Here is a 24,084-nt window from a genome sequence, read left to right as displayed (position 1 = left end):
GTGTAGACGACATTGGTACCTCAAGAATGGGCATCTCACAGCCCAACTAGTAGCCCTGGCTGAAGGCTGAGGTGCACTCCTTACTAAACGCCTGGGACTCGACCTTCAAGTCTGGTGACAGAACAGCTCTCAGAACATCCAAGAGAAACCTCACCTTGGGCATTAAGAGGGCAAAGACCACCAAAGCTCAAAAAACACCTGTTCGACAACACTCCTCGGTGTATGCGGCTGGGCATCAAGGGCGTTACTGACGATGCAAGGAAAAACCAACATCGACTGTACCAGTGATGCTTCCCTCCCTGACACTCTGATAAGTTCTATGCAGACTTTGAGGCATGCAACAATGCCGGCCCACAAAGCTACCCCTCTCCCAGGTAAGCAATCACTGTCAGTAACAGCAGCAGACATGAGGTCTCTGTAGGGAGTCCACCCCCGCAAAGTAGACAGGCCAGACAGCATCCCAGGCCAAGTACACAGGCAGTGTGCTGACTGACGTCTTCACAGACATCACTCATCCAGACTGCTGTCCCCCACATGCTTCAAATAACCATCATCTCCGCATTTTGCTGTGTTTTTTTGTGCAGCCTCTGATCCAGAGTAACAATTATTATATTCTCCTTTACACTTGTGCACTGGAAAAGATGTTAAAGAATCACCACCACATGCAGGTTCCTCCTGATGTGGAATGTACTGTTAGTCCTTCGTTGTAAACCCTGGAACTTCTAACCCAGCAGTGTCGTGGGGAGCACCTTCACAGGAAGGTCTGCAGCAGTTTCAATGTTCACCAACACCTCTCAAGTCAAATCAATGGGAATGGCAGTAAATGTCAGGGGTAGCCAGGTCCCATAAAATGAATAGATAAAACACGTGATATAACCTTGTTGCCTTGGTACTGTAAAACCACTAACACAAATAAGTGGCCGTGTTTAGCGGCTGTTTCTAAGTAAATTGTACCATGATGACTGACTATCGTTCTGTTATAGGATTCTTCTTTCACAGCCGCTGAAAGCAGTGTATCTTGGAACAATCAGAAAGGAGTGTGTTTTTACTAGGTTCATTTACTAATAGGGGAGATCTAAACTTGGAAAATAGTTAAGTGATGTACTCTATCAAAAAGCCATTCCTTTTGTGATAGAAACATAGAAACATAGAAAATAGGTGCAGGAGTAGGCCATTCGGCCCTTCGAGCCTGCACCGCCATTCAGTATGATCATGGCTGATCATCCAATTCAGAACCCTGTACTAGCCTTCTCTCCATACCCCCGATCCCTTTAGCCACAAGGGCCATATCTAACTCCCTCTTAAATATAGCCAATGAATTGGCCTCAACTGTTTCCTGTGGCACAGAATTCCACAGATTCACCACTCTCTGTGTGAAGAAGTTTTTCCTAATCTCGGTCCCAAAAGGCTTCCCCTTTATCCTGAAACTGTGACCCCTCGTTCTGGACTTCCCCGGGAACAGTCTTCCTGCATCTAGCCTGTCCAATCCCTTTAGGATTTTATACATTTCAATAAGATCCGCTCTTGACCTTCTAAATTCCAACGAGTATAAGCCTAGTCGATCCAGTCTTCCATCATATGAAAGTCCTGCCATCCCAGGAATCAATCTGGTGAACCTTCTTTGTACTCCCTCTATGGCAAGGATGTCTTTCCTCAGATTAGGGGACCAAAACTGCACACAATACTCCAGGTGTGGTCTCACCAAGGCCTTGTACAACTACAGTAGAACCTCCCTGCTCCTGTACTCAAATCCTCTTGCTATGAATGCCAGCATACCATTCGCCTTTTTCACCGCCTGCTGTACCTGCATGCCCACCTTCAATGACTGGTGTATAATGACACCCAGGTCTCGTTGCATCTCCCCTTTTCCTAATCGGCCACCATTCAAATAATAATCTGTTTTCCTGTTTTTGCCACCAAAGTGGATAATCTCACATTTATCCATATTAAATTGCATCTGCCATGAATTTGCCCACTCACCCAACCTATCCAAGTCACCCTTCATCCTCTTAGCATCCTCCTCACAGCTAACACTGCCACCCAGCTTCGTGTCATCCGCAAACTTGGAGATGCTGCATTTAATTCCCTCGTCTAAGTCATTAATATATATTGTAAACAACTGGGGTCCCAGCACTGAGCCTTGCGGTACCCCACTAGTCACTGCCTGCCATTCTGAAAAGGTCCCATTTATTCCCACTCTTTGCTTCCTGTCTGCCAACCAATTCTCTATCCACATCAATACCTTACCGCCAATACCGTGTGCTTTAAGTTTGCACACTAGTCTCCTGTGTGGGACCTTGTCAAAAGCCTTTTGAAAATCCAAATATACCACATCCACTGCTTCTCCCCTATCCACTCTACTAGTTACATCGTCAAAAAAATTTACCTCCCAATGTCTGCCTTTAATAATCTGCCACAGGACCTACTATTCAAGCAAGTAAAATATTTGGTTGTATGAGAGACCTTACATTTCAGCACCTTACATACATCATGGGTCATAGATATTACAAAATTATTTGTAAACATAAAAAGTATACTGTATTTTTTTTAATGTTAAATTCATTTCTGTTCATGTGACTAACTATAACTGATAGTAACAGTTGCTCATAGGCTTACTGTAATTATAAGTTGAGTAGTTTCTTGGTAAAATTACAGCAATGTATAGGGTTCTCTAAACTTCAGGCCCGCCAAGTTTCATCTCACCAGATACGGGTAAGAGTGTTGTACCTTCACAGCAGATTAAGGATGTGCTTTATTTCACAAAGATGACTGGATTTTTATCACCAAAGTTCAGGTGGACTCAGGGAAATGTATGAAATTTCTGATTCTAAAAATTGTCAGCCTTAAGACAGCATTGCACTGAGCTCCCATGTTGGACACAAGGACCGTTGCATATTTCAAGATAGGAAGTTCAATTGGTGCCCTGAACAACATTGATTACTCAATTATTAGTAATTAAAATGGCAGATCTGGCCATGTCACTTGTAAAAGCTAAGAATCTGCAAATCAATAGCTACACTTTACTAAATTACAACAATAATTACAATTAAGTAGTACTTCCCCAGAACATCTTAAAGGATGCCTTAAAATGCAGCTCCTTTCTTTCTCATTATGGTATATGTTCACTGGATTAGAGAGAGGTCGTCAATGTCATCATGGCTATTTTCATAGCTACAACTTTCGTAATGCAAATGATCAGGTCCTGGGATTTATTGGCTCTCAGTGCCATTCATCACTAGTAAGTAATTGCTTTCGCTTCTCACTTTCAACTAACCCTTGCTCATTGCAAAATACCCAATCAAGAGTAGTCTGTTCCTAGGTTAGCTACCCAGCATACAAACTAGTCTTAAAAAAACATCCCATGCATACCCCAGGTATCATAGCTGACTTGAAGACCAACATTTACTGTAGCACCTTTGCTACATGCATTTTTAATTTCTTGTTTAATGATGCCTCCTGCATCACCATTTGTTTGAAAGCCCATGGATAACATCCTGTGTCCTGAGGTGCAACTTGGCTCTACCCAGAATTATTTCACATGTTCACTTTCTGAACTAATAACCTTTACAGTGAAGAGGAAAGTACTAACTTGCAAAAAAAAAATCAAACGATAAGTCTCATGAACAGGGAAACAGCAAACAAAATTCCAGTTGCATTACTAGACAAAAAATGAAATCAATAAGTCATCTAAGAGTTAAAAAAATACACACTTTTAATGTATTTTGTGCAGTTTACAGAAATACATTGGCCCGTAATTTGCAGTAAGATATGGAAGAACTAGCTCACCAACTCTACAATGGTCATAGAAATTAAACGTCTCTTTGTAAAGTGTCCGAATATCACTCAGGTCCTCCACACGCAACTCCATACCATGTTCAATCTCTGCCACTTGTACTGCTCTCTCCACCACGTGCTCATTTTGCAACTGGGACAAGCTACACGTTGAGTACACAACCGATCCGCCAGGCTTTGTAGCAAGAATGGCAGAACTGAGAAAGAAAATTCAACAATAAATTCTCTTGCAATATTTTTGTCTTGATATGTTGATATGGAAGAAAAATTGAGAATCGACTGTAGACCTATGCCTGGAACTGGATTGATATACAAAGAAAATGCACGTAACAAGGAACAAGGGGCAAAGTTATTTTGTGGGTGAGATTGGAGGGTAAACAACTGGGGGTGGGGGACACAATCATATTCAGAAAAGGAAAATAAATCAATCTGTAGCATACTTAAGTGGAGAGTAGGATATAATTAAATAGCAGGAGTGACAACAGTATAAAAACTACAAGTAGAGTTGGGACGGGGGCAAGAATAGGGCAGAGCTTCCATCAGGATGGCAACAGAAGATGCAATGGACAATGAGTGGGCATGGATGGATGGAAAAAGCCAAAGCATTATGGCATACCAAATACTAACTTCAGCTCCAGAAGTTCTCACAAGCACTTACTATTTGATAATACTGGATAATCAACAGAGGGGGGAAAAAAGACCCAGCTGACTTCCCTTAACTCTGCCCAACCTGGAGGGAAAACAAATACCTAATTCTATAATTCCTGCAGAAACCAAATTCAGGGATATAACTAGAATGATTTCTAAAATAAGCTAACTTTCCCTGCTATGAAAGTGTAATTGTAGAGATGTTGGAAATAGTAAAGCAGGCCAGAAATACTTAACAACTTAAGCAGCATCTGTGGAAAGTGAAACAGAAACAACATTCCAGTTCAATGATCTACTGTTTATTTAACTTTTACACTTTTTTGTGTTTTTTAATTTCCTTGTTCTGCTGTCCCTATATTCCATCTCTCATTTTAAGTGAACATCATACTCACATCTAATAATATATACATAATCTCTCACTTTTGATAACCTGCTCCTGACCATTTTAGATTGGACAAGCAACATACCACCACAGCAAGGTCACACAGAGATGCAGCAGCATGGAAGTGTTGCAATATTGAGGGTGCTCGGGAGAATGGGTTGGGGAGGGAGTGGTGGCCATGCGTATTAGTAGCACACAGAACAAAACCATTAAAATACTCACACCAGTAGCTGGGTCTGTAACAGAGGGAGCATTTGTCGTTCCTTGAGCCGCATCCGGCTAAAGATATTGTTGTCTTCCTCAAGTACAGAATGTCTATCAGTTGTGCAGGGAGCATCAACTAACACCTATAAAGACAATTAATACAAACAACTTGATTATTCACAAACTTTTCAGGAAAGTTTGGGTGGATGAAAATACATTTTCACCAAACTCTCATTCTTTTAAATCTTTTTATTAATTATTATTGAAAATCAACAACAGAAAAAAATACATCAAAATAATGAAGATAACATATCCAAAGGTAGAGTAAAAGTTAAACTATCAACCAGGCTAAACAGTATATCAATAATAATCAAAAAACAAAGTATTAAAGCTTTGTTTTTATGGAAAAAAGGAAAGAAGGAAAAAAAGAACCCCTACTAACTAAAACAGAGAAAAACCCCTAATAACTAAAAAAAAGGGGAAAAAAACAACCCATTTGGAGCACAAACCCAAAGCTATGTGCCATACAAGCTTCCATAAAAAAAAGACATCAAACCGCCAACCAAATTCATATAACCAAGCATCAGAAAAGGACCATCTTAATTAACTCAAGTCAAATGATAATAACGGGCAAAAGAGCCCCACCTTTTCTCAAAGTCAAATTTAGGATCAAAAGTTCGACTTCTAATTTTTTACAAACTAAGACATAACATCACCTGAGAGAACCATTGTATGAAAGTGGGAGCAGAGGCATCTTTCCATTTTAATAAAATAGCCCTTCTGGCCAATAATGTAACAAATGCAATTACATATTGGTCAGATATAGAAATACCGTGAATATGTTGAGGAATTATACCAAACAAAACTGTCTATTTATTTATTTATAACTCTCATTCTCCTTTGTTCAAATAGATTGCCAGGTTAATTGGCCACTATAAGTTATCCTTATTGTTTAGGTGAATGGTAGAATCTAGGAAGAGATGCTGGGAATGTGGGGAGAACAGGTTACAGGAAAAATTAGTGGAGAATGTGATTGTCTGCAAACCAGCATAGATTCAAAGGGCCATAAAGGCCACCTTCTATATTGTGAGGAAATATGGCACATGGTACTGCAAATTGGCTAACATTTGCTTCTTTGCAAATAACATTCAAAAAAGTCCAACACCCAATGCACAGAGAGAAAAAAGAAAGCAAATCGTGCAAACAATGAAAGTAAACATTCAGAGAAAAAAAAGTGAGTCCACAGACATGAAGCCAGAGCAGGCCTACAACCTCAGCTTCAGTTCATCACATAGCAAAGCTTGCAGCCATGAAGCCCAGAACAGGCCCACAACCTCAGCATCAGTGCAGCAAAGAGTGGAGAAAACATCACAGACCAGCGAGCAGAACCAGCCCGATCCTCGCCTCCAGTCCCGACACACTGCTTTTTCAATCCACCTGGCCTGGCATTTAAATTGTCCAAACATTGGGTCATTCCTCAGTCTAAGACCCAGGCCCTGTCGCTTCAACAGGCTCTGGGCCTGGACCCCGTCACCACGTTCCACCTGACCTTTCCAAATCAGCCTGGCGCTTAGATTGATCAAACCTTGCTCTCTGTTTAGGAGAACAAGCTCTGAAACTCCTCTGCTCCAAGCATGTGGTTCATTCCTTAAATGGATCAAGTAAGCAATGGCTTCAATAGGTATAAACATCTTTTTTTGCACGGCTTCATTTTAAAAATGCTTTACCTAACCTCTGTTAGATAATCAAGAAGTACGACAAAACCTTAACTCAGACGTAATAAAGAGCAAACCAGCATCAAGAGCAAAATCTCTTAAATGTAATGGAAATCAAACTATTTCTTTATAGTAATAACTTTTATGAAAACCTTGCTCCTAGTTATAAGGCTTAAAGCAAAGCAATTCAGGGCCCTTTAATAATTGCAATTGAAGAGCTTTCTTTTCTTTAGCCACAATGCCTCTTGCCGCATACTAATGTACTCACCCTGTCAAAAGTTTCCCTCTCTATTTCTCCCCAGAGCCTGCCATCCAATGACGTGATACGTAGTCTGTCTCCTACACAAAGATTCTTTGGGATGTAATTCCGAAGAATTTTACGTAACCTATTTACACGAGATAAGGATATATCGTTGACAGCAAGATGTCCTATCCAAAAGACAAGAACAAAAGCAACATTAAACATTAAGAAGATGAATATTAATGGAAGAGCAGTTACTGAAAATCTGACCTTGATTATACAGTAGCTAAATGCCAGCTCTGATGCACATCTTTATACCTCCTTGACCACACTATTGCACATCTGGTGACTGTTTCCCAGTCATGGACCTCATTTCCTCAGAAATTCTTCCCTTTTGCAGCTTCCAGCCTTGCAGTGCCTAACATCACACAATCTACTTCTACCTTCTGTTTAACAGCTACAAACAGAACTGTCCAGCCAATTCAGCCTGCTTTTGCCCCACAGAACATATTGCTTCCAACCGTGATCCCATCCTAATGTCCTAATCCAGTCCATTTTTCAAATATTTATGATCCTTTGTATCCCCTTTGTCTAGTCAATGGCATCTACAAATGTAATTTCCTGATCCTAACTGTGCAGTCCCTCTAGATCTTCATCCCACATCAGGAAAATCTAAGGGACACTTCTTTCTTGAACAAAGACCTAACCTATTTTCCTCTAACACACTCTCTTTCCAAGCTGAACTTATCAGAACATTGGTCAACTCCTCCTTCAACTATTCACTCACTTTCTCCAGATCAAAGTATATCTATGGGTCCTGACATTATCTAACTCAGGTCCACTCTCCTAAGGCTTTCTGCAGTATATCAATGACTGCACTCTTGCAGATCTCAAAAATTTCACCAATTTTGCTGCCAATTTTCACCCTACTCTCTTCTTTACATGGTGCATCTCTTAACTTTTCCCTTTTTGGATTGCTGTTTCTCCACTTCAGGGGATAGGCTAGCCATCAACATTTATGCTAACTCACGGACGTCCACTGTTCCTGACTATACTTTGTACCACTGGAGTAAGGACTCTATTCTATTTTTCCTTCCTCCCCCCCCCCCCACCCCATCTCGGTTGCACTTATTCCGACGAAGAAATATTTCACTTATGTATCTGTAATTTCTTCTTTCTTCCTGAACTGTAGCTTCCATTGAGAACAGAGCACTAGACCCTATCTCACCCTACCCTATTTCCTGCACCTCTGCTCTCATCCCTTCTCATGGATAGAGCAACATGACCTCCTTGGTCGTTAGCAAAAGACAAATTTCTGGAGGAAACAAGAAAATCTGCAGATGCTAGAAATCTAAGCAACACACACAAAATGCAGGCCAGCCAGCATCTATGGAAAACAGTACGGTGGATGTTTTCCGCTGAGACCCTTCAGCGGGCCTGGAGAAAAAAAGCTGAGGAGTAGATTTAAAAGGTGGGGGGAGGGGAGGGAAAACACAAGGTGATAGGTGAAACCAGAAGGGGAAGGGGTGAAGTAAAGAGCTAGGAATTAGATTGGTGAAAGAGATACATGGCTGGAGAAGGGGCAATCTAATAGGAGAGGACAGAAGGTCATGGAAGAAAGAAAAGGAGGGAGCAGCACCAGAGGGTGGAGATGGACAGGCAAGAAGATGAGGTGAGAGAGGGAAAAGGGGTGGGGGGGGGGGGAAGGCCATTACCAGAAGTTCAAGAAACCGATGTTCATGTCATCATGTCGGAGGCTACGCAGACAGAATACAATGTGTTGTTCCTCCAATGAGGCCAATGAGTATGGCCTCATTGCGACTTGGGAGAGGAGGCCATGGATGGACATATCAGAATGGGAATGGGAAGTGGAACTAAAATGGATGCTACTGGGAGATCCCTCTTCTTCTGGCGGACGGACCGTAGGTGCTTGGTGAAGTGGTCTCCCAATCTACGTTGGGTCTCACCGATAACACCGGGAGCACTGGACACAGTATATCACCCCAAAAGGCACACACCTGTCTCTACACCTCCTCTCACTACCATTCAGGGCCCCAAGCAGTCCTTCCAGGTACACATCTTTCCCTTTCCCTTTCCCTCACTTCCTGCTTTCAGCAGGAATTGCTCCCTACTCAACCCCCTTGTCCATTCATCCCTCCCGACTGATTTACCTCCTGGCACTTATCCTTGCAAGCAGAACAAGTGCTACAGCTGCCCTTACACCTCCTCTCTCACTACCATTCAGGGAGAGAAACTCTTGACAGTCCTTCCAGGTGAGGTGACACTATTGGCATTTGGTTTAACGCCTGTTGTCGGAAAAATGTTTGAAGCTATCATCAAGAAATAGCGAGATAGCTGGATAGAAGTGGTTCCATCAGGCAGACACAGCACGGACTCATGAAGGACAGGTCCTGTTTATCAAAATTACAAGAGCTCCTTGAGGATATAATGAGCACAGTGGATAATGTGGACAGGTGGATGTTGTTTATTTGGTTTTTCAGAGGTGTTTGATGCATGGACAGAAGACTGATTAACCAAAAGAAGGCAGAAAGTTGAGATAAATGGGTGTATCTCTGGTTGGCAGAGTGCTGCAGGGTTCAGTGCTGAGCCTGCAGCTGTTCACAATATACAGTGACAGCTTGGAAAAGAGTACTACGTGCAGGGTATCTAAGTTTGCTGATGACACTGATTTGAGTGGAAAAGCATACTGTGCAGAGGATGTGGAGAGTCTGCAGAGAGATATAAATAAGTTCAGTGAGTGGGCAAGTGTCTGACAGATGGAGTACAACATTGATAAATGTGAGGAAGGAAAAACAGAAGATCAGATTATTATTTAAAAGGTGAAAGACTGTGGCATGCTGTTCAGCAGAGGTATTTGGGAGTGCTTATGCATGAATCGCAGAAAGTTGGTTTTCAGATGAAAATGGTTGTCAAGAAGGCAAATGAAATGGTGGCCTTCATTGCTAGAGGGATTGAATTTAAGAGCAGGGAGGTAATGCTGCGACTTTACAGAGTACTGGTGAGGTCGCTCCTGGAGTACTGAGTGCAGTTCTGTTCTCCTCACTGAAGGGAAAATATGCTGGCTTTGAAGGTGATGCAGAGGAGGCTCACCGGTTTGATTCCAGAGATGAGAGGGTCAGTCTATGATTGAATCGCCTAGACTATATTCACTGGAAGTCAGATGAGAGGAAATCTTAGAGAGACATACAAAATTATGAAAGGGATTGATAAGATAGAGGCAGGAAAGTGAGACTAAGGGACATAGATTTGGGGGAATATATTTAGGACAGAGATGAGAAGAAACTGCTTTTCCAAAAGGGTAGTAAACCTGCGGGATTCGCTGCCCAGGGAGGCAGCAGAGGCTACCTCATGGCATACATTTAAAACACAATTGGATAGATTTTTGTATAGCAAGGGAGTTAAGGGTTACGGGGAAAAGGAAGGCAGCGGAAGCTGAGTCCACGACCAGATCTGTCATGTTCTCAATAAATGGTGGAGCAGACTCAATGGGCCAGATTGCCTTTTTCTGCTCTGTAGTTGACACATTACAATATTACCCTATCAGAAATATTTCCTTCATTGTATCCATTCCCCTTCTCCAACTCTTCTACAAAATAAACTGATTTGTTTTCTCTTTCCCAGCTCTGATGAAAGGACCCAGACTTGAAACGTTAACTGTTTTCCTTTCCACAAATGTTGCCAGAACTGTTGAGTGCTTTCATCATTTACTGGTTTTATTAAACATGACACTATTCAAAATATGGTACCGCCTGTAGCAATTATTTTCTCAGCTCACATTTTTTCTCGTTTAAAAAACTTCTATGCCCATAATATGTTTAAATTCCTCAAGGCATCATAATGAGCTTAACAATATGTAATTTCTGGAGTGTTGTCAATTCACTGGTAACTGCTTGTCAGAGGTGAGGCACAGCAGAGATGCTGAGCAGAACCATTTTATTACTGGTGGTATCTCTACATTTCCAGGCTTGGCACCCATAGGTAGGAGCAGAATAAAGTTGCATGTAGTTTGTTTTCTCTCCCTCTCCAGAGAAGTTTACTCAACCTCAGCATTTCAGTTTTCAGTAAACGTATCCCTACCACCCGCAAGACAAGATAACGGGGCAACGTCAGACTTTGCTTTGCATGCTGATCTTATGTGGAATTGATACATAGCAATGGATAAATAACTGTTACAAATATTTGGAATTTTCTATCAAATGAGGAGGCTCAATCAACAATACTGCACTCAATACTGAATTTAATGGATCTTGTAGTGCAAAGGTGTTTGATAAAATTTAAACTGAGCTATTTCATATATAATAAAGACAAAAATTAGTAGCACCTGTGGAGAAGGATTCAAAATTAATATTTTAGGTGATTAACCCTTTGATATAATTTTATGTTTCAGGTAAAGCAAATAGTCATAGAGTCATGTAAAAGTACAGCACAGAAACAAGCCATTGAGCGAACTAGTCCGTGCTGAGCCATTAAACTATTCAAAACGACCTGCATGGGGTCCATAGCCCTCCATACCACTACCATCCATGCACCTAATCTAACTTCTCTTATAAACACTGAAAGTGAGTTCGCATGCACCACCTGCCCTGGCAGCTCATTCCACACTATCATGACTCTCTGAGTGAAGAAGTTTCCCCTCATGTTCCCCTTAAACAATTCACCTTTCACCCTTAACCCGTGACCTCTGGTTGTAGTCCGACCTAACGTCAGTGAAAAACGCCTGCTTGCATTTTATTCAATCTATCATCCAACAAGATTTTGTATATGTCTATTAAATCTCTTCTCAATCTTCTGCTTTCCAAGGAATAAAGTCCTAACCTATTCAATCTTTCCTTATACCTCAGGTCCTCCAGACTCAGCAACATCCTTGTAAATGTTCTCAGTATGCGTTCACCTTATTTACATCTTTCCTGTAGGTATGTGTCCAAAATTGCACACAGTATTCCAAATTAGGTCTCACCAATGTCTTATACAATTTCAACTTAACATCCTATCTCCTGTACTTAATATTCTGATTTATGAAGGTCAATGTGAAACAACTTTCTTTACGACCCTATCTATGTATGACTTTCAATGAATTATGGACCTATATTCCCAGATCCCTTTGTTCTATCGTATTCTGCAGTGCCTTACCATTCACTGTGTAAGACCTACCCTGGTTGATCCTACTGAAGGGCAACACCTTGCACTTATCTGCATTAAATTCCATCTGCCATATTTCAGCCCATTTTTCTAGCTGATGCAGATCTCTCTGCAAGCGATGATAGTCTTCCTCGCAGTCCACTACACTTCCAATCTTGGTGTCATCTGCAAATTTGCTGATCCAGTTAACTACATCATCATCCAGATCATTGATATAGACGACAAACAACAATGGACCCAGTACCAATCCCTGCAGCACTCCACTAGTCAAAGGCCTCCAGTCAGAGAGGCAACTATCTACTACAACTCTGGCTTCTCCCATAAAGCCAATGTCTAATCAAATTTACTACCTCTTCTTGAATGCCAAGCGACTGAACCTTTTTGACCAACTTCCCATGCTGGACCTTGTCAAATGCCTTGCAAAAGATCATGTAGCCAACATCCATTGTCTTGTCTTCATCAACTTTCCCAATAACTTCTTTGAATAACTCTATATAAAATTAGACACAAACTACCACACTTGAAGCGATGCTGACTATCCTTAATCAGTCCATGTCCATCCATATATTTATATATCCAGTCCCTTAGGATACCTTCCAATAACTTTCCCACAACTGATGTCACACTCACCTGCCTATAATTTCCTGGTTTATCTTTAGAGCCTTTCTTAAACGGGAACAACACTGGATATCTTCCAATCCTCTGGTATCTCTCCTGTCACTAAGGATGATTTAAATATCTCTGCTAGGGCCCTGGCAGTTTCTGCACTTGCTTCCTGCAAGGTCTGAGGGAACATCTTGTCAGGCCCTGGGGATTTATCCACCCTAATTTGCCTGAAGACAACAAACACCTCCTCTGTAATCTGTATAGAGTCCATAAAGTTGGTGCCAATTTGCCTTACTTCTGTAAATTCTGTGTCCATCTCTGGATTAAATACAGATGCAAAAAAAATCATTTAAAATCTCCACCATCTCTTTTGGCTCCATGCATGTATTATTGGTCTGATCTTCCAGAGGACCAATTCTGTCCCTTGTAATTCTTTTGCTCTTACTACATCTGTAGAATCCCCATCTCCTTCACTTTGTCCGCTAAAGCAACCTCATGCCTTCTTTTAGCCCTCCTGATTTCTTTAAGTCTTCTCTTCTATTTCTTATTCTCCATCAGCACCCTTTTTTCTTAAACAAAGCCTCAATCTCTTGAAAACCAAGGATCCCTATACCTGTTATCTTTACCTTTTATTCTGACAAGCACCTACAAGCTTTGTACTGTCAGTGTTTTGTACTTTTTAAGGTTCCAACTTACCAAGTACACCTTTGCCAGGAAACAGTGTCCCAATTCACACTTGTCAGACCCTTTCTGATACCATCAAAATTGGCCTTTCTCCAATTTAGTATCTCAAACCCTGAACCAGACCTATCTTTCTGCATACTTACTTTGAAACTAAAGGCACTGTGATCACTAGATGCAAAGTGTTCATCTAGACAATCTTTTGTCACCTGCCCTAAATGATCATCATGACTCCAGTATTTCTACTACTTTTTAATGTTTCTTAATTGTACATATGATTTTTTTGTGTTCTGTCGCTGAGCAGCAGTGAACCATCTGATTGGCCTATCAGAGTTCTCTTTGGGAACTAGTTGACTTGATCAGCATTTCTGATCTGGCTACTGTTCACGATTGCACTTAATAAAAGAAAAAGCAGATCAAGTATCTCACACTTTCTTCTTGTGATTTCTATATACCGAGTAAGGAAACTTTCTTGAACATATTTGTCAAATTCTACCCATCTAGTCCTTTTACAGTATGGGAATCCCAGTCAAAATTATATTAAAATTACCTACTATAACAACTATATGCAACAGTGAGGGGGATGACTACAGGTGTAGACTGCACTGGCTTTTTAACCCTTTTCCCCTTCATGACTGTCACCTAGTTTCCTGCGTCCTGAACTTCTTCAGAAACATTTGAAGTGGGAAGGGAAGGAATGCTCAGGCTGATTAAAAGACAAAGGGGCATAATGCTGCAAGATAAAAGGAGATGAAATGGGTGTACATTAAGAAAAGATAGACCTAGAGGAGTAAACAGGAATAGCATGATAGTTATCTTAAGTTTTTCAACTCAGTGTCAAGTTCAGAATACTGTAGTGCATCCGGTCAAAAGAAAGATTCTTCAGTCTTACACGGAGTTTTACCGGAGCTGAGGTTAAAGTACAAGTGATATCAGAGAACTAATGTGACAAACAATCAGCAGGGAACTTGCATACCGAAGTCTTTGCAGAGCTGCCACCCAATTTGCATGTAATCTCCCAACATACCATACCACAGTCATACCACAAGGAGAAAATCCTGTATTTTCTGGAACAGGAGAAATAGTAACAAGTAGGCAAATGTTTCTCCTGCAAAATTTTCATAGAACTAATCTACCCTGGGAAGCAAACTGATTTCCTTCTTTCAAATGCCATTGAAAGGACAGGAAATGCTTCAAGATTCAAGATTGTTAATTGTCATTCTTCAGTACACAAGTGCAAAGGAGAGTGAAATGGTTAGTTACTCCAGATCCGATGTAGTATAAACAACACAATAAAAAACAAAATTATATATATAAATGTAAAAGCAATCCTATAAAACACAATGTACAAGTACACAAGTATGCATCCATTAAAAAAAATACTACTGCCTCCATTAAAATACTTACGACAGCATTCTGTCTGCAACAATGCCAATGTCTTGCCACCAGGTGCTGCACAAAGATCAAGGACAGTGTGACCTGGCTGAACGTCCAGAACAAGTACTGGAAGGAGTGATGCAGCATCCATTAGATAATATTCCAGCATTCTTAAATTATCTGGCCTGAAATGAAACAAAAGATACAGCAAAATATGTTATGCCATTAAGTTTAAAGGGTTCTCCTTTATAAAAGGGGAAGAAAGGACAATTTCATTTCCATTTTTTTCCAAAATAGATGCAAAGCTTCGCATGACTTACTTCTTTCAGCTTTATATTTATCATCTCCCCATGTTTCAAAAACCCTATAATCATTTCCTAGCACCATATCAGACATTCTATCCTCCATTACCTGTATTTTGAAACATCTTAAAAAAAGATTAATCTGAGCTGAGGGAGTGACTGAGTGATATTCAAAAACAAGTGCATTTCTAATGAGAGATACTGATTCATGTTTGGGACTGAGAAGTGTTAAAGTTTTAATGCTACAGAACCAGTTTTAGTTAATTTATAATCATATCAAGTCATAGAGTAATTCAGGCCCTTTGGCCCAACTCATCCATGCTGACCATCAATCCAGTCCCAGTTGTCCATATCCCTCTAACTCCTCCTATAGCATAGTTATTTAAATGTTTTATTGTACCTGTTTCAACCACATTCTCTGGCAGATGATTCCATATGCATATCACCCTTTGCATGAAGAAGTTGCCCCTCGTCCCTTTTAAAGGCTTGAATAAAAAAATGTACATAACGTTCATGGGAATGTGGCTGGGACATGAGAGACCAGTTATAAGGTGTGGATGGATAAGCTAGAACTCTTTTTTTCCCCTGGAGCATAGGAGGTTTAAGGTGACCCTATAGAGGGATACAAAATCATGAGGAACATAGATTTACTGAATGGCCATTCTTCCCAGGATGGGGAAATCCAAAACTGGAAGTCAAATGTTTAAGCTGGCAGAAGAGAAGGGACCTGGCCAGCACTTTTTCCATACTGAAGTGTGGGCACATGGAACAAGCTGACAGAAGAAGCCATAGAGACAGGACCAATTATAACCTTTAGAAGATATTTAGATCAGTACCTGGACAGGAAAGGTTTAGGGGGATATGGGCCAAAGGCAAGCAAACGGGAGTAGCTCAGGTAGACAACATGAACAGTGTGGAGCACATGAGCCAAAGGGCCTGTTTCCATGTATAACTCGATGACTGATGTATTAGGACCTCAACTATTGAAGCATGTAAGTACAGGTATCTGTCAAAGTCTTCAGCTGTGATTTATATATTTATTAGTAAGCTAGGTGCTCAAAGGACACCTACACTTCAGGACTAGAATCCTACTTCTTGAATGGGGGGGCAGGTGGAGAGGTTAAAAAGTCTTTCAAAATCTTTTTCTAAGGAAAGTAAACAATAAATCTAGATGCACAATGGAGGAAAGAATGTGAATTGAGTGACAAACCATAAGAGCTAGCTGAATCAGTGCATGTTTTATAGCTTATATCTGCCCATCTGCTCTGACCAGTACAGAGCACAGAACATAGAGGTGAGTGTGTTTCACAGTGCAAGACTGTGAGCATTCAGCTTGGATAGAGATGTAACATTAGGGCTGGAAAACTATCAATTATCTCCCTAGTTTTAGGGAATGTAACTGACTCAAATCTACAGAACAAGAAACCAGGCAGAGAACATCTTTCAGATAGAACGCAAACTTGGGGCATCAGCGGTTGGAGTTCAATTCAAAGTCATCCGTAAGGAATCTGTGCGTCTCTCCTGTGGAATGTGTGGGTTTCCTCCGGTTTCCTTCCACAGTCCAAAGGCGTACCGGTTGGTAGGTTAATTGGCCATTGTAAACTGTCCTGTGATTAGGCTAGGGTTAAATCAGGGGTTGCTAGGCAACGCGGCTCAACGAGCCGAAATGGCCTATTCCGCGCTGTATCTCACAGAGTACGCGAGCGAGGAATGAATGAATTAATGAATGAGTAGCAGTTCTTGCAATACCTTGAATAGCTCTATAATTCCACTTTCTAACTGACCACAAAAGGTGGAGAGCAGCATGTATTTCCCCACTAAATACCTTTCAAGGACGCGCGGGCTTCAATGTACAAACGTTTGTAGAAAATCCCAATATAAATCTGATATAGTTACTAAATTACGGTGAATATGTTGCATTCATCAATTGGACCACAAGTCATTAATATACCTCGCGGGCTTAAAACGTGTGGTGTCTCCTCTTGGAAATGTAAAACATTTCAGATTTGGGCTAAGGGATAGGCGCGTTTTCGATTCCAGGGAAGGTGAAGATTCTCGTCCCGAGTCACCGACAGGCAGTGAAGGATCAGGATAAGATTGGGATGTCTGCAAACTCTGATGTGAATCCTGGATTTCACGGAGATGACAGTCTGTGTTAGGAACGCAGCCTGGCCCCAGTTCTGTCCATTTGCTCCAGCCGTCGTACACGAAGTCTTTGGCCTGCTGCAGTTCTAGCTTTCGGATCACTTCCTCCACGTCACCGAAGCCGTTAACCAGGGCCCCGTATTTCTGCTCGCAGAGTAAGCCGACACGGATGGAGGGCCAGAGGTCGCCGAACTGAGAGCTGCAGCTCATGTCCAAGTTCTGCAACGCCAACTGGGTACGGGGAACTCTGGGGCCAGACGGAGCCTGTGGATGGAAAGGAGGAGGAATCAGTCTTGGGCACCTCCCCGCGGAGAGCAGCTCACCCCTCCACCTCACCCCGGCTACTCACCCGTTTCTTCTTGTAAACGTTTCTCCGTGGGAGCCGCTGCCATTCACCCAAACGCTCGGTCAAACTCTTCAGACGGACACTCCAACCTCCGAGCACCGCCATTATACCGCACCACTCACATCAGTCCGGTCAGAAACATGTCCCATCCACAAGCGTTCCGCTTTTCAAAAATACTGTACAGACAGACGGTAACTTTGAATTCCCTGAATGAAATCCAACAAGAGATCTAGCTTGAAGTTCATACATGCATATATAATGTGTGTATACACATATACGTATGCTATGTGTATATGTGTGTATATATTTGTGCGATATCTATATATGTACACACACGCACACACATATATTTAAAATTTAAAGCAACGCAAACAGCATGGGGAAAGGGGGAATAAAATGAAAACAACTCCGGTTTACACTTTACGTTGATGACAGTCCCTGATGGTAATTGATCAGGCGGTAAAGTTGTAGGTGTTGCACTTACTTGTCTAAACAATATGTTGCAGCTTCAGAAAACTCTGGTTCGGCCATGTCCGCAGCATTGCATTTACTTGTAGTCAGCACGTTATTGGAAAGATGTCGGGGCTTTGGAGAGGGATGCAAAAGAGGTTTACCAGGACGCTGCCTGGAACAGAGGGCACCTGCCATAATATTGGACAAACCTGGACAAACTACTACTGTCTATGTCTCTTATAAACATCCATCAGGTCTCACCTCAGCCTCCATCTCCCCAAAGTCAACAATCCAAGTTTTAAACATAAGAGATTCTGGTAATCGAGAGCAACACACACAAAATGCTGGAGGAACTCAGCAGGTCAAGCAGCATCTATGGAAATGAATAAAGAGTTGAAGATTCAGGCCGAGACCCTTCATCAGGACACATTGTTTTGAAGACCTCAGAGCAAGACTGCTGTACAGAAACGTGGCTCGCTTCCCCCATTTTCGTTCAGCGTTCAGAATTTAGAATCAGAATCAGAATCAGGTTTATTATCACCGGCATGTGACGTGAAACTTATTTACTTAGCAGCAGCAGTTCGATGCAATACACAATATAGCAGAGAGAGAAAATAATAATATTAATAAATAAGTAAATCAATTACATATATTGAATAGATTTTTTAATGTACAAAAACAGAAATAACTGTATATTAGAACAGTGAGGTAGTGTCCAAAGATTCAATGTCCATTTAGGAATCGGATGGCAGAAGAGAAGGAGCTGTTCCTGAATCACTGAGTGTGTGCCTTCAGGCTTCTGTATCTCCTACCTGATGGTAACAGTGAGAAAAGGGCACGCCCTGGGTGCTGGAGGTCCTTAATAAAGGACGCTGCCTTTCTGAGACACCACTCCCCAAAGATGTCCTGGGTACTTTGTAGGTTAGTGCCCAAAATGGAGCTGACTAGATTTACAACCTTCTGCAGCTTCTTTCGGTCCAACCCAATGGCTTCACCATTCTCTGCAGAGGAGTTCTGGATCTTTTAAAGGTAGAGGAGTGGACTATGCTTTTTGATTAACTCATCGTGGTACATAAATACGGTGGTTTATCTCAGTCCTGCTCACCTAACCTGTAGCACCTAGTGGTCAAATGTTGTCCATTTTTTTTTCCAAAATCATCCTGGTAGCAGAATACATTCCAGCTGAGGTCAACATCAGGCAAGCATTGGAACGGCTGAGCAATTTGATCAGCAGTCATGGACAGTGCACCCAAATACCTTTCCTGTCATTGTGGGGCATTTCAGCCAGGCCAGCTTGAAGAAGTCTCCGAACAACTGCAACCAACATATCACCTGTGCAACCAGAGGAGCCAACACACCTGACCACTGTTATACCACCATCAGGAACGCTTACCGTGTATCGTGGAAACACTAAGAACATCAGAGTGACTTCAAGTTTCGTTTTAAGAGTTTATCAACATGATATCATGGAGACAATGCAGCAGTCTCCACCACCACCAGAACTCTGAATTCTAGGTTATACAGAGCTCATACTTATACAGCAAGACAAACAACTTCACATAACTTTGTTTGCTATCCCACGGTCAGTACAATATCAATCACTTAAAAGACATGTCAATTATTCTCTCAGTGCGAGTCTTTGTTCCCTGTTATCAGGGCTCAAAATTTACCCCCAGACGCATCCTCTCTCCTGGTTCCAGGGGCCTAGTATCTGATTAATTGGAGTTCCTGGTACTGCACAGCACCAGTCTGAGGATCAAAAAGGGATGGTTAAGGGAGGCAGAGGCACTTACAGGTTTGCGTTGAGCCAGTGGGCTGGACAATATTCAGGAACTCATCTTCAAATTTGAGTGAATACGCCAGATGTCACCAAGTTTAAGACCTGTGTGCCTTCGAGAACATACTGGACATACCCAAACCAAAAGCCATGAATGAACTAGGAGAGTCATAGTCTGCTGAAGGTTAGATCTGTGAGATTCTCCTGATGGCGATCCAGCACAATATAAGAAGTGCAGGTATGACCTGGGCAAGGCTATTTTAAGAGTGAAAGAAAAATTCCAATTGAAGTTAGAGACAGAATCGGATGGATTTCAGCTCTGTCAGGGTTTGTGGACCAATATTTCCTACAAGGCAAAACCTAACATGATGAGTGGCTGTGATGCTTCAGTCCCAGATGAACTCAATGCCTTTTATGCACACTTCGAAAAGGAGAATAAAATTACACCAGTGCAAATCCCTGCAGCACCTGACAACCTTGTGATCTCTGTCCAGGAGGCCAATATTAAGCAACTTTCAAGCGGGTGAACCCTCACAAGATGTCAAACCCTTAGGAGATTGTAAACTTCTGCCAACCAACCGGCAGGAGTGTTCAAGGACATCTTTATTCTCTCACCGCTGCAGTTGGAGGTTCCAAACTGCTTCAAAAGGGAAATAGTCATAGCAATGCCCAAGAAGAGAAATGTGAGCTGCCTCACATCACCCAGTTGCACTCACATCTACTGTGATGAAGTGATTGTTGAGGTTGATAATGGCTAGAATCAACTCTTGCTTAAGCAAGAACCTGAACCCACTGCAATTTGACCATTGCCACAATAGGTTTATGTGGATGTAATCTCACTGGCTCTCCACCTGGACAATAGCAATACCAACATCCACCTGCTAGTTAGTGATTACAAATCAGCATTCAAACCCCAGACCTCTGCACCTCCCTCTACAACTGGATCCTTGTCTTACTCATTAGGAAACTGCAGCCAGTACAGATCAGAAATAACATCTCCTTGCTGATAACCAACACTAGTGCACCTCAAAGATGTGTGCTTAGCCCACTACTCTACTCTCTCTACACACACACAAATAAGCACAGTGTTATCTGGACCAGTTGGAAAAATGATCTGAAAAATGGCAGATGGAATTTAATGCATTCAAGTGTGAGGTGTTGCACAGTGGTAGAACCAGTCAGGGTAGGACTTACATAGTGAATGGTAAGGCACTGCAGGGTACAATAGAACAAAAAGATCTAGGAACACAGGTCCTTAATTCATTGAAAGTTGTGTCACAAGTAGATAGGGTCGTAAAGAAAGCTTTTAGTACATTGGCCTTCATAAATCAAAGTATTGACTACAAGAGATGAGATGTTATGTTGAAGTTGTATAAGACTTTGGTGATGTTTAATTTGGAGTATTGTGTGCAGTTTTGATCACCCACCTACAGGAAGAATGTAAATAAGTTTTAAAGAGTACAGAGAAAATTTACAAGGATGTTGCCGATCTGGAGGACCTGTATTATAAGGAAAGATTGAATAGGTTAGGACTTTATTCATTGGAATGTAGAAGATTGGGAGGAGATTTGATAGAGGTAAACAAAATTATGAAGGGTATAGATAGGGGTTTCCACTGAGGTTGTGTGGGTCATGGGTTAAGGGTGAAAGATGAAAAGTTTCAGGGGAACGTAAGGGGAAATTTCTTCAGAATGAGCTGCTAGTGTACATAAATGGTGCATGCATGCTCAATTTCAACATTTAGAAGTTTGGATAGGTACATGGATGGTAGGGGTATGGAGGGCTAGGACCCTGGTGCAGGTCAATGGGATAGGCAGTTTAAATGGTTTTGACATGGATGGACTAGATGAGCCGAAAGGCCTGTTTCTGTGCTGTACTTCTGTATGACTAAAGAGATGATTGTGGACTTCAGGAAGGTATAGGCTGACCACACCCTTCTGCACATCAATGGCTCTTCTGTGGAGTCAGGAACACCAAGTTTCTTGGAGGGCACATCACAGACGATCTCACCTGGTCCCAAAACACCACCTCTTTAGTCAAGAAAGCACAGCAGTGCCTCCACTTCCTGAGGAGGTTGTGGTTGCGAGGCTCCCCACTCCCATTCTAACTGCCTTCGACCAAAGCACCATAGTGTGTTCTGATCAGCTGTATCACCTTCTGGTATGAGTATTGCAAGGCATCCGACCACAAGACCCTCAATGGATTGTGAGGACTGCTGAGAGAATCTTCACGGTCTCTCATGCGGTGCCAGTTTCCCCCCCCCCCCACCCCAGTCTAAGACATACACTAGATGTGCTGCGTTTGCAGAGCCCTCAATATTGCCAAGGATGCCCCCTATCCATCCCATGATCTCCGTACCCTCATACAATCAAGCAGAAGGTACCATAGTATAACAAGGACTGTTAAACTGGATAACACCTTCTTCCTCCATGCTCTGAACACCCAACAATGCAATACACATTATTTATGACAGCATCAGTAGCAATAATCACTGTTATTTAACTATGTCATATGTACTTTACATAATCTAAAGAATGCCTTTTTATTTGTTAATACTGTGTTCAGATAATTTTGTGCTGTACACACACACTGTGTTTTGCACATTGGTTCCTGAGGAACATTGCTTTGTTTAGCTGTATATATGTGTATGGTTGATTGACAATAAACTTGAACTTGAAATATCAGATGTAACTGTGATCCAGTTCCAATGAACCACAACAAGGTCAAAGCTAATGAAACAATATCCAAGACCAGATTGAATAATTGCCTGTCATGGTCTTTTCAGTCTACAATAGCAAAGTGTTCCTTATTGTCAAAAGACCAAATTTTGATACCCTACAAGTCTTAGGCTAAGACAAGCAACAATTACAAATTCAGGAACAATTTGAAAGAATAACAGATTTCAGGTATTTAAAGTTCACTCAGAAAGTGGAACTGGAATTGTACATTATATACTGTATACCATAAGTAATTAGATGTAAATTGATGATGAGTCAGACCCTGATTCTAGCAAGTTGAGCTACATACTATTGTTAGAAGTTCCAAAAAGAAAAACCTACCCAGTGAAGTCTATAGGTATTAATTCAAATGAAGCGCACAGAGAATATAGCTACCAATCACTATAGCAAACTATGAGAGCAGGTCAACTTTAGTAGGGATGGGCTGACAGGCAATTCAATATCACATGGAAGGTTTTAGAGCATTAAGTAAATAGTAATGTGATTGGGCGGTCAATGTGGACTTATTGTTACATACCTCATGGATATTTTGTGACTGTCTTACAAGCATGAGGTCATGGTCATGTGATGGTGGGATGATGTAATTTTCCTGCCAGTGAGATCACGTGATGACATATTCACCACGGGTATAAAACGGAGACCCCTGGGGTGACGCGGTTAGTTTTAAGTTTAGTTCGTTATTTAATTCGTCAGATACTCCGTTATGCTGAGTATTCGTCTTATGATGCAGTTTTGTTTTAAAGTGGAGTTCTACTTTCTATTGTAAGTAGGGTGAAGACCTTACTAAAGTACAGGAACTCGCAGAGTCGAGTAAAGCTGATATCGTTTGGCGGTTTTGGAGAGGATCGACCTTTATTGAATGTTCGTTCCAGAAACAGTGACCTGCATTTTGAGATATCCTCTGCTAAAGCAGGAAGGATTGTGCAGTGTCTATTTTCCAGAGGAAAAGATCAGTTCCTTTAAACCGTTTTATTTCCGTCGTTGTGAATCCTGCGGACAAGGCAGATTCCGGCTAGGATCAGCAGTAACATCACGTCTTCGAGGAATTCTTTACTTCAGGAAAGTCTCTTCTAATTGACTGCATAAATCTCTTGGACTTTCGAATTTACCATTCTAAGAACTGTGTTTGAATTTACCACTTTAAGAACTGTTTTCGCATTTACCCTTTTAAGAACTGTTCCAGAGTTGCCGTATAGCAGTTAACTTCCGGTTAAGTTAGTCGTCTAAATATATTACACTATATTTGAGCAGAGTTTAATAACTGTTTGTTTGTTTTTATAAAACCTGACTCCATTCTATATTCATTGTTGCCAGTCACGTGACATTATGAATGGGAAATTCAAGTTTACCAGATACTTACAGCAGAATAAATCTTTGATACCTGCCACAGTTGTTAAATACAATTACAATGCATTATATTGAGAGGAAAACACTGGCATGGACAGAAGGTTGGTTAAGATAACAGAGAATAGGAATAAATGGATAATAGTAGCCAAGTGGTTTAAAGTAACAGTTAC

General features: G+C 41.4%; 1 protein-coding gene across 2 annotated transcripts; it reads right to left on the bottom strand.

Annotated features, from left to right (window-relative positions):
• Window positions 1–3,691: 3,691 nt before the first annotated feature.
• Window positions 3,692–18,444, bottom strand: nsun4 (NOP2/Sun RNA methyltransferase 4). Of its 2 annotated transcripts, none has more exons than XM_063065011.1 (7): window positions 18,084–18,444; window positions 17,603–17,775; window positions 17,060–17,517; window positions 14,837–14,991; window positions 7,010–7,170; window positions 5,045–5,169; window positions 3,692–3,989 (listed from the first exon to the last, which is right to left on the bottom strand). In XM_063065011.1, exons 2-7 carry the CDS (start codon window positions 17,702–17,704, stop codon window positions 3,713–3,715), a joined length of 1,278 nt encoding a protein of 425 aa, XP_062921081.1. In that variant the 5' UTR covers window positions 17,705–17,775; window positions 18,084–18,444; the 3' UTR covers window positions 3,692–3,712. The 2 variants fall into 2 exon arrangements, with proteins under 2 accessions (XP_062921081.1, XP_062921082.1); XM_063065012.1 differs by having other exon boundaries at window positions 17,603–17,805; window positions 18,084–18,104.
• Between the last annotated feature and the right edge of the window lie 5,640 nt (window positions 18,445–24,084).

This window comes from Mobula hypostoma, chromosome 12, assembly GCF_963921235.1.
Source record: "Mobula hypostoma chromosome 12, sMobHyp1.1, whole genome shotgun sequence".
In the NCBI taxonomy this organism is placed as follows: Eukaryota; Metazoa; Chordata; class Chondrichthyes; order Myliobatiformes; family Myliobatidae; genus Mobula; species Mobula hypostoma.
Note: the sequence above shows the minus strand (reverse complement) of the source record. Positions and strands in the feature narration are given on the sequence as shown.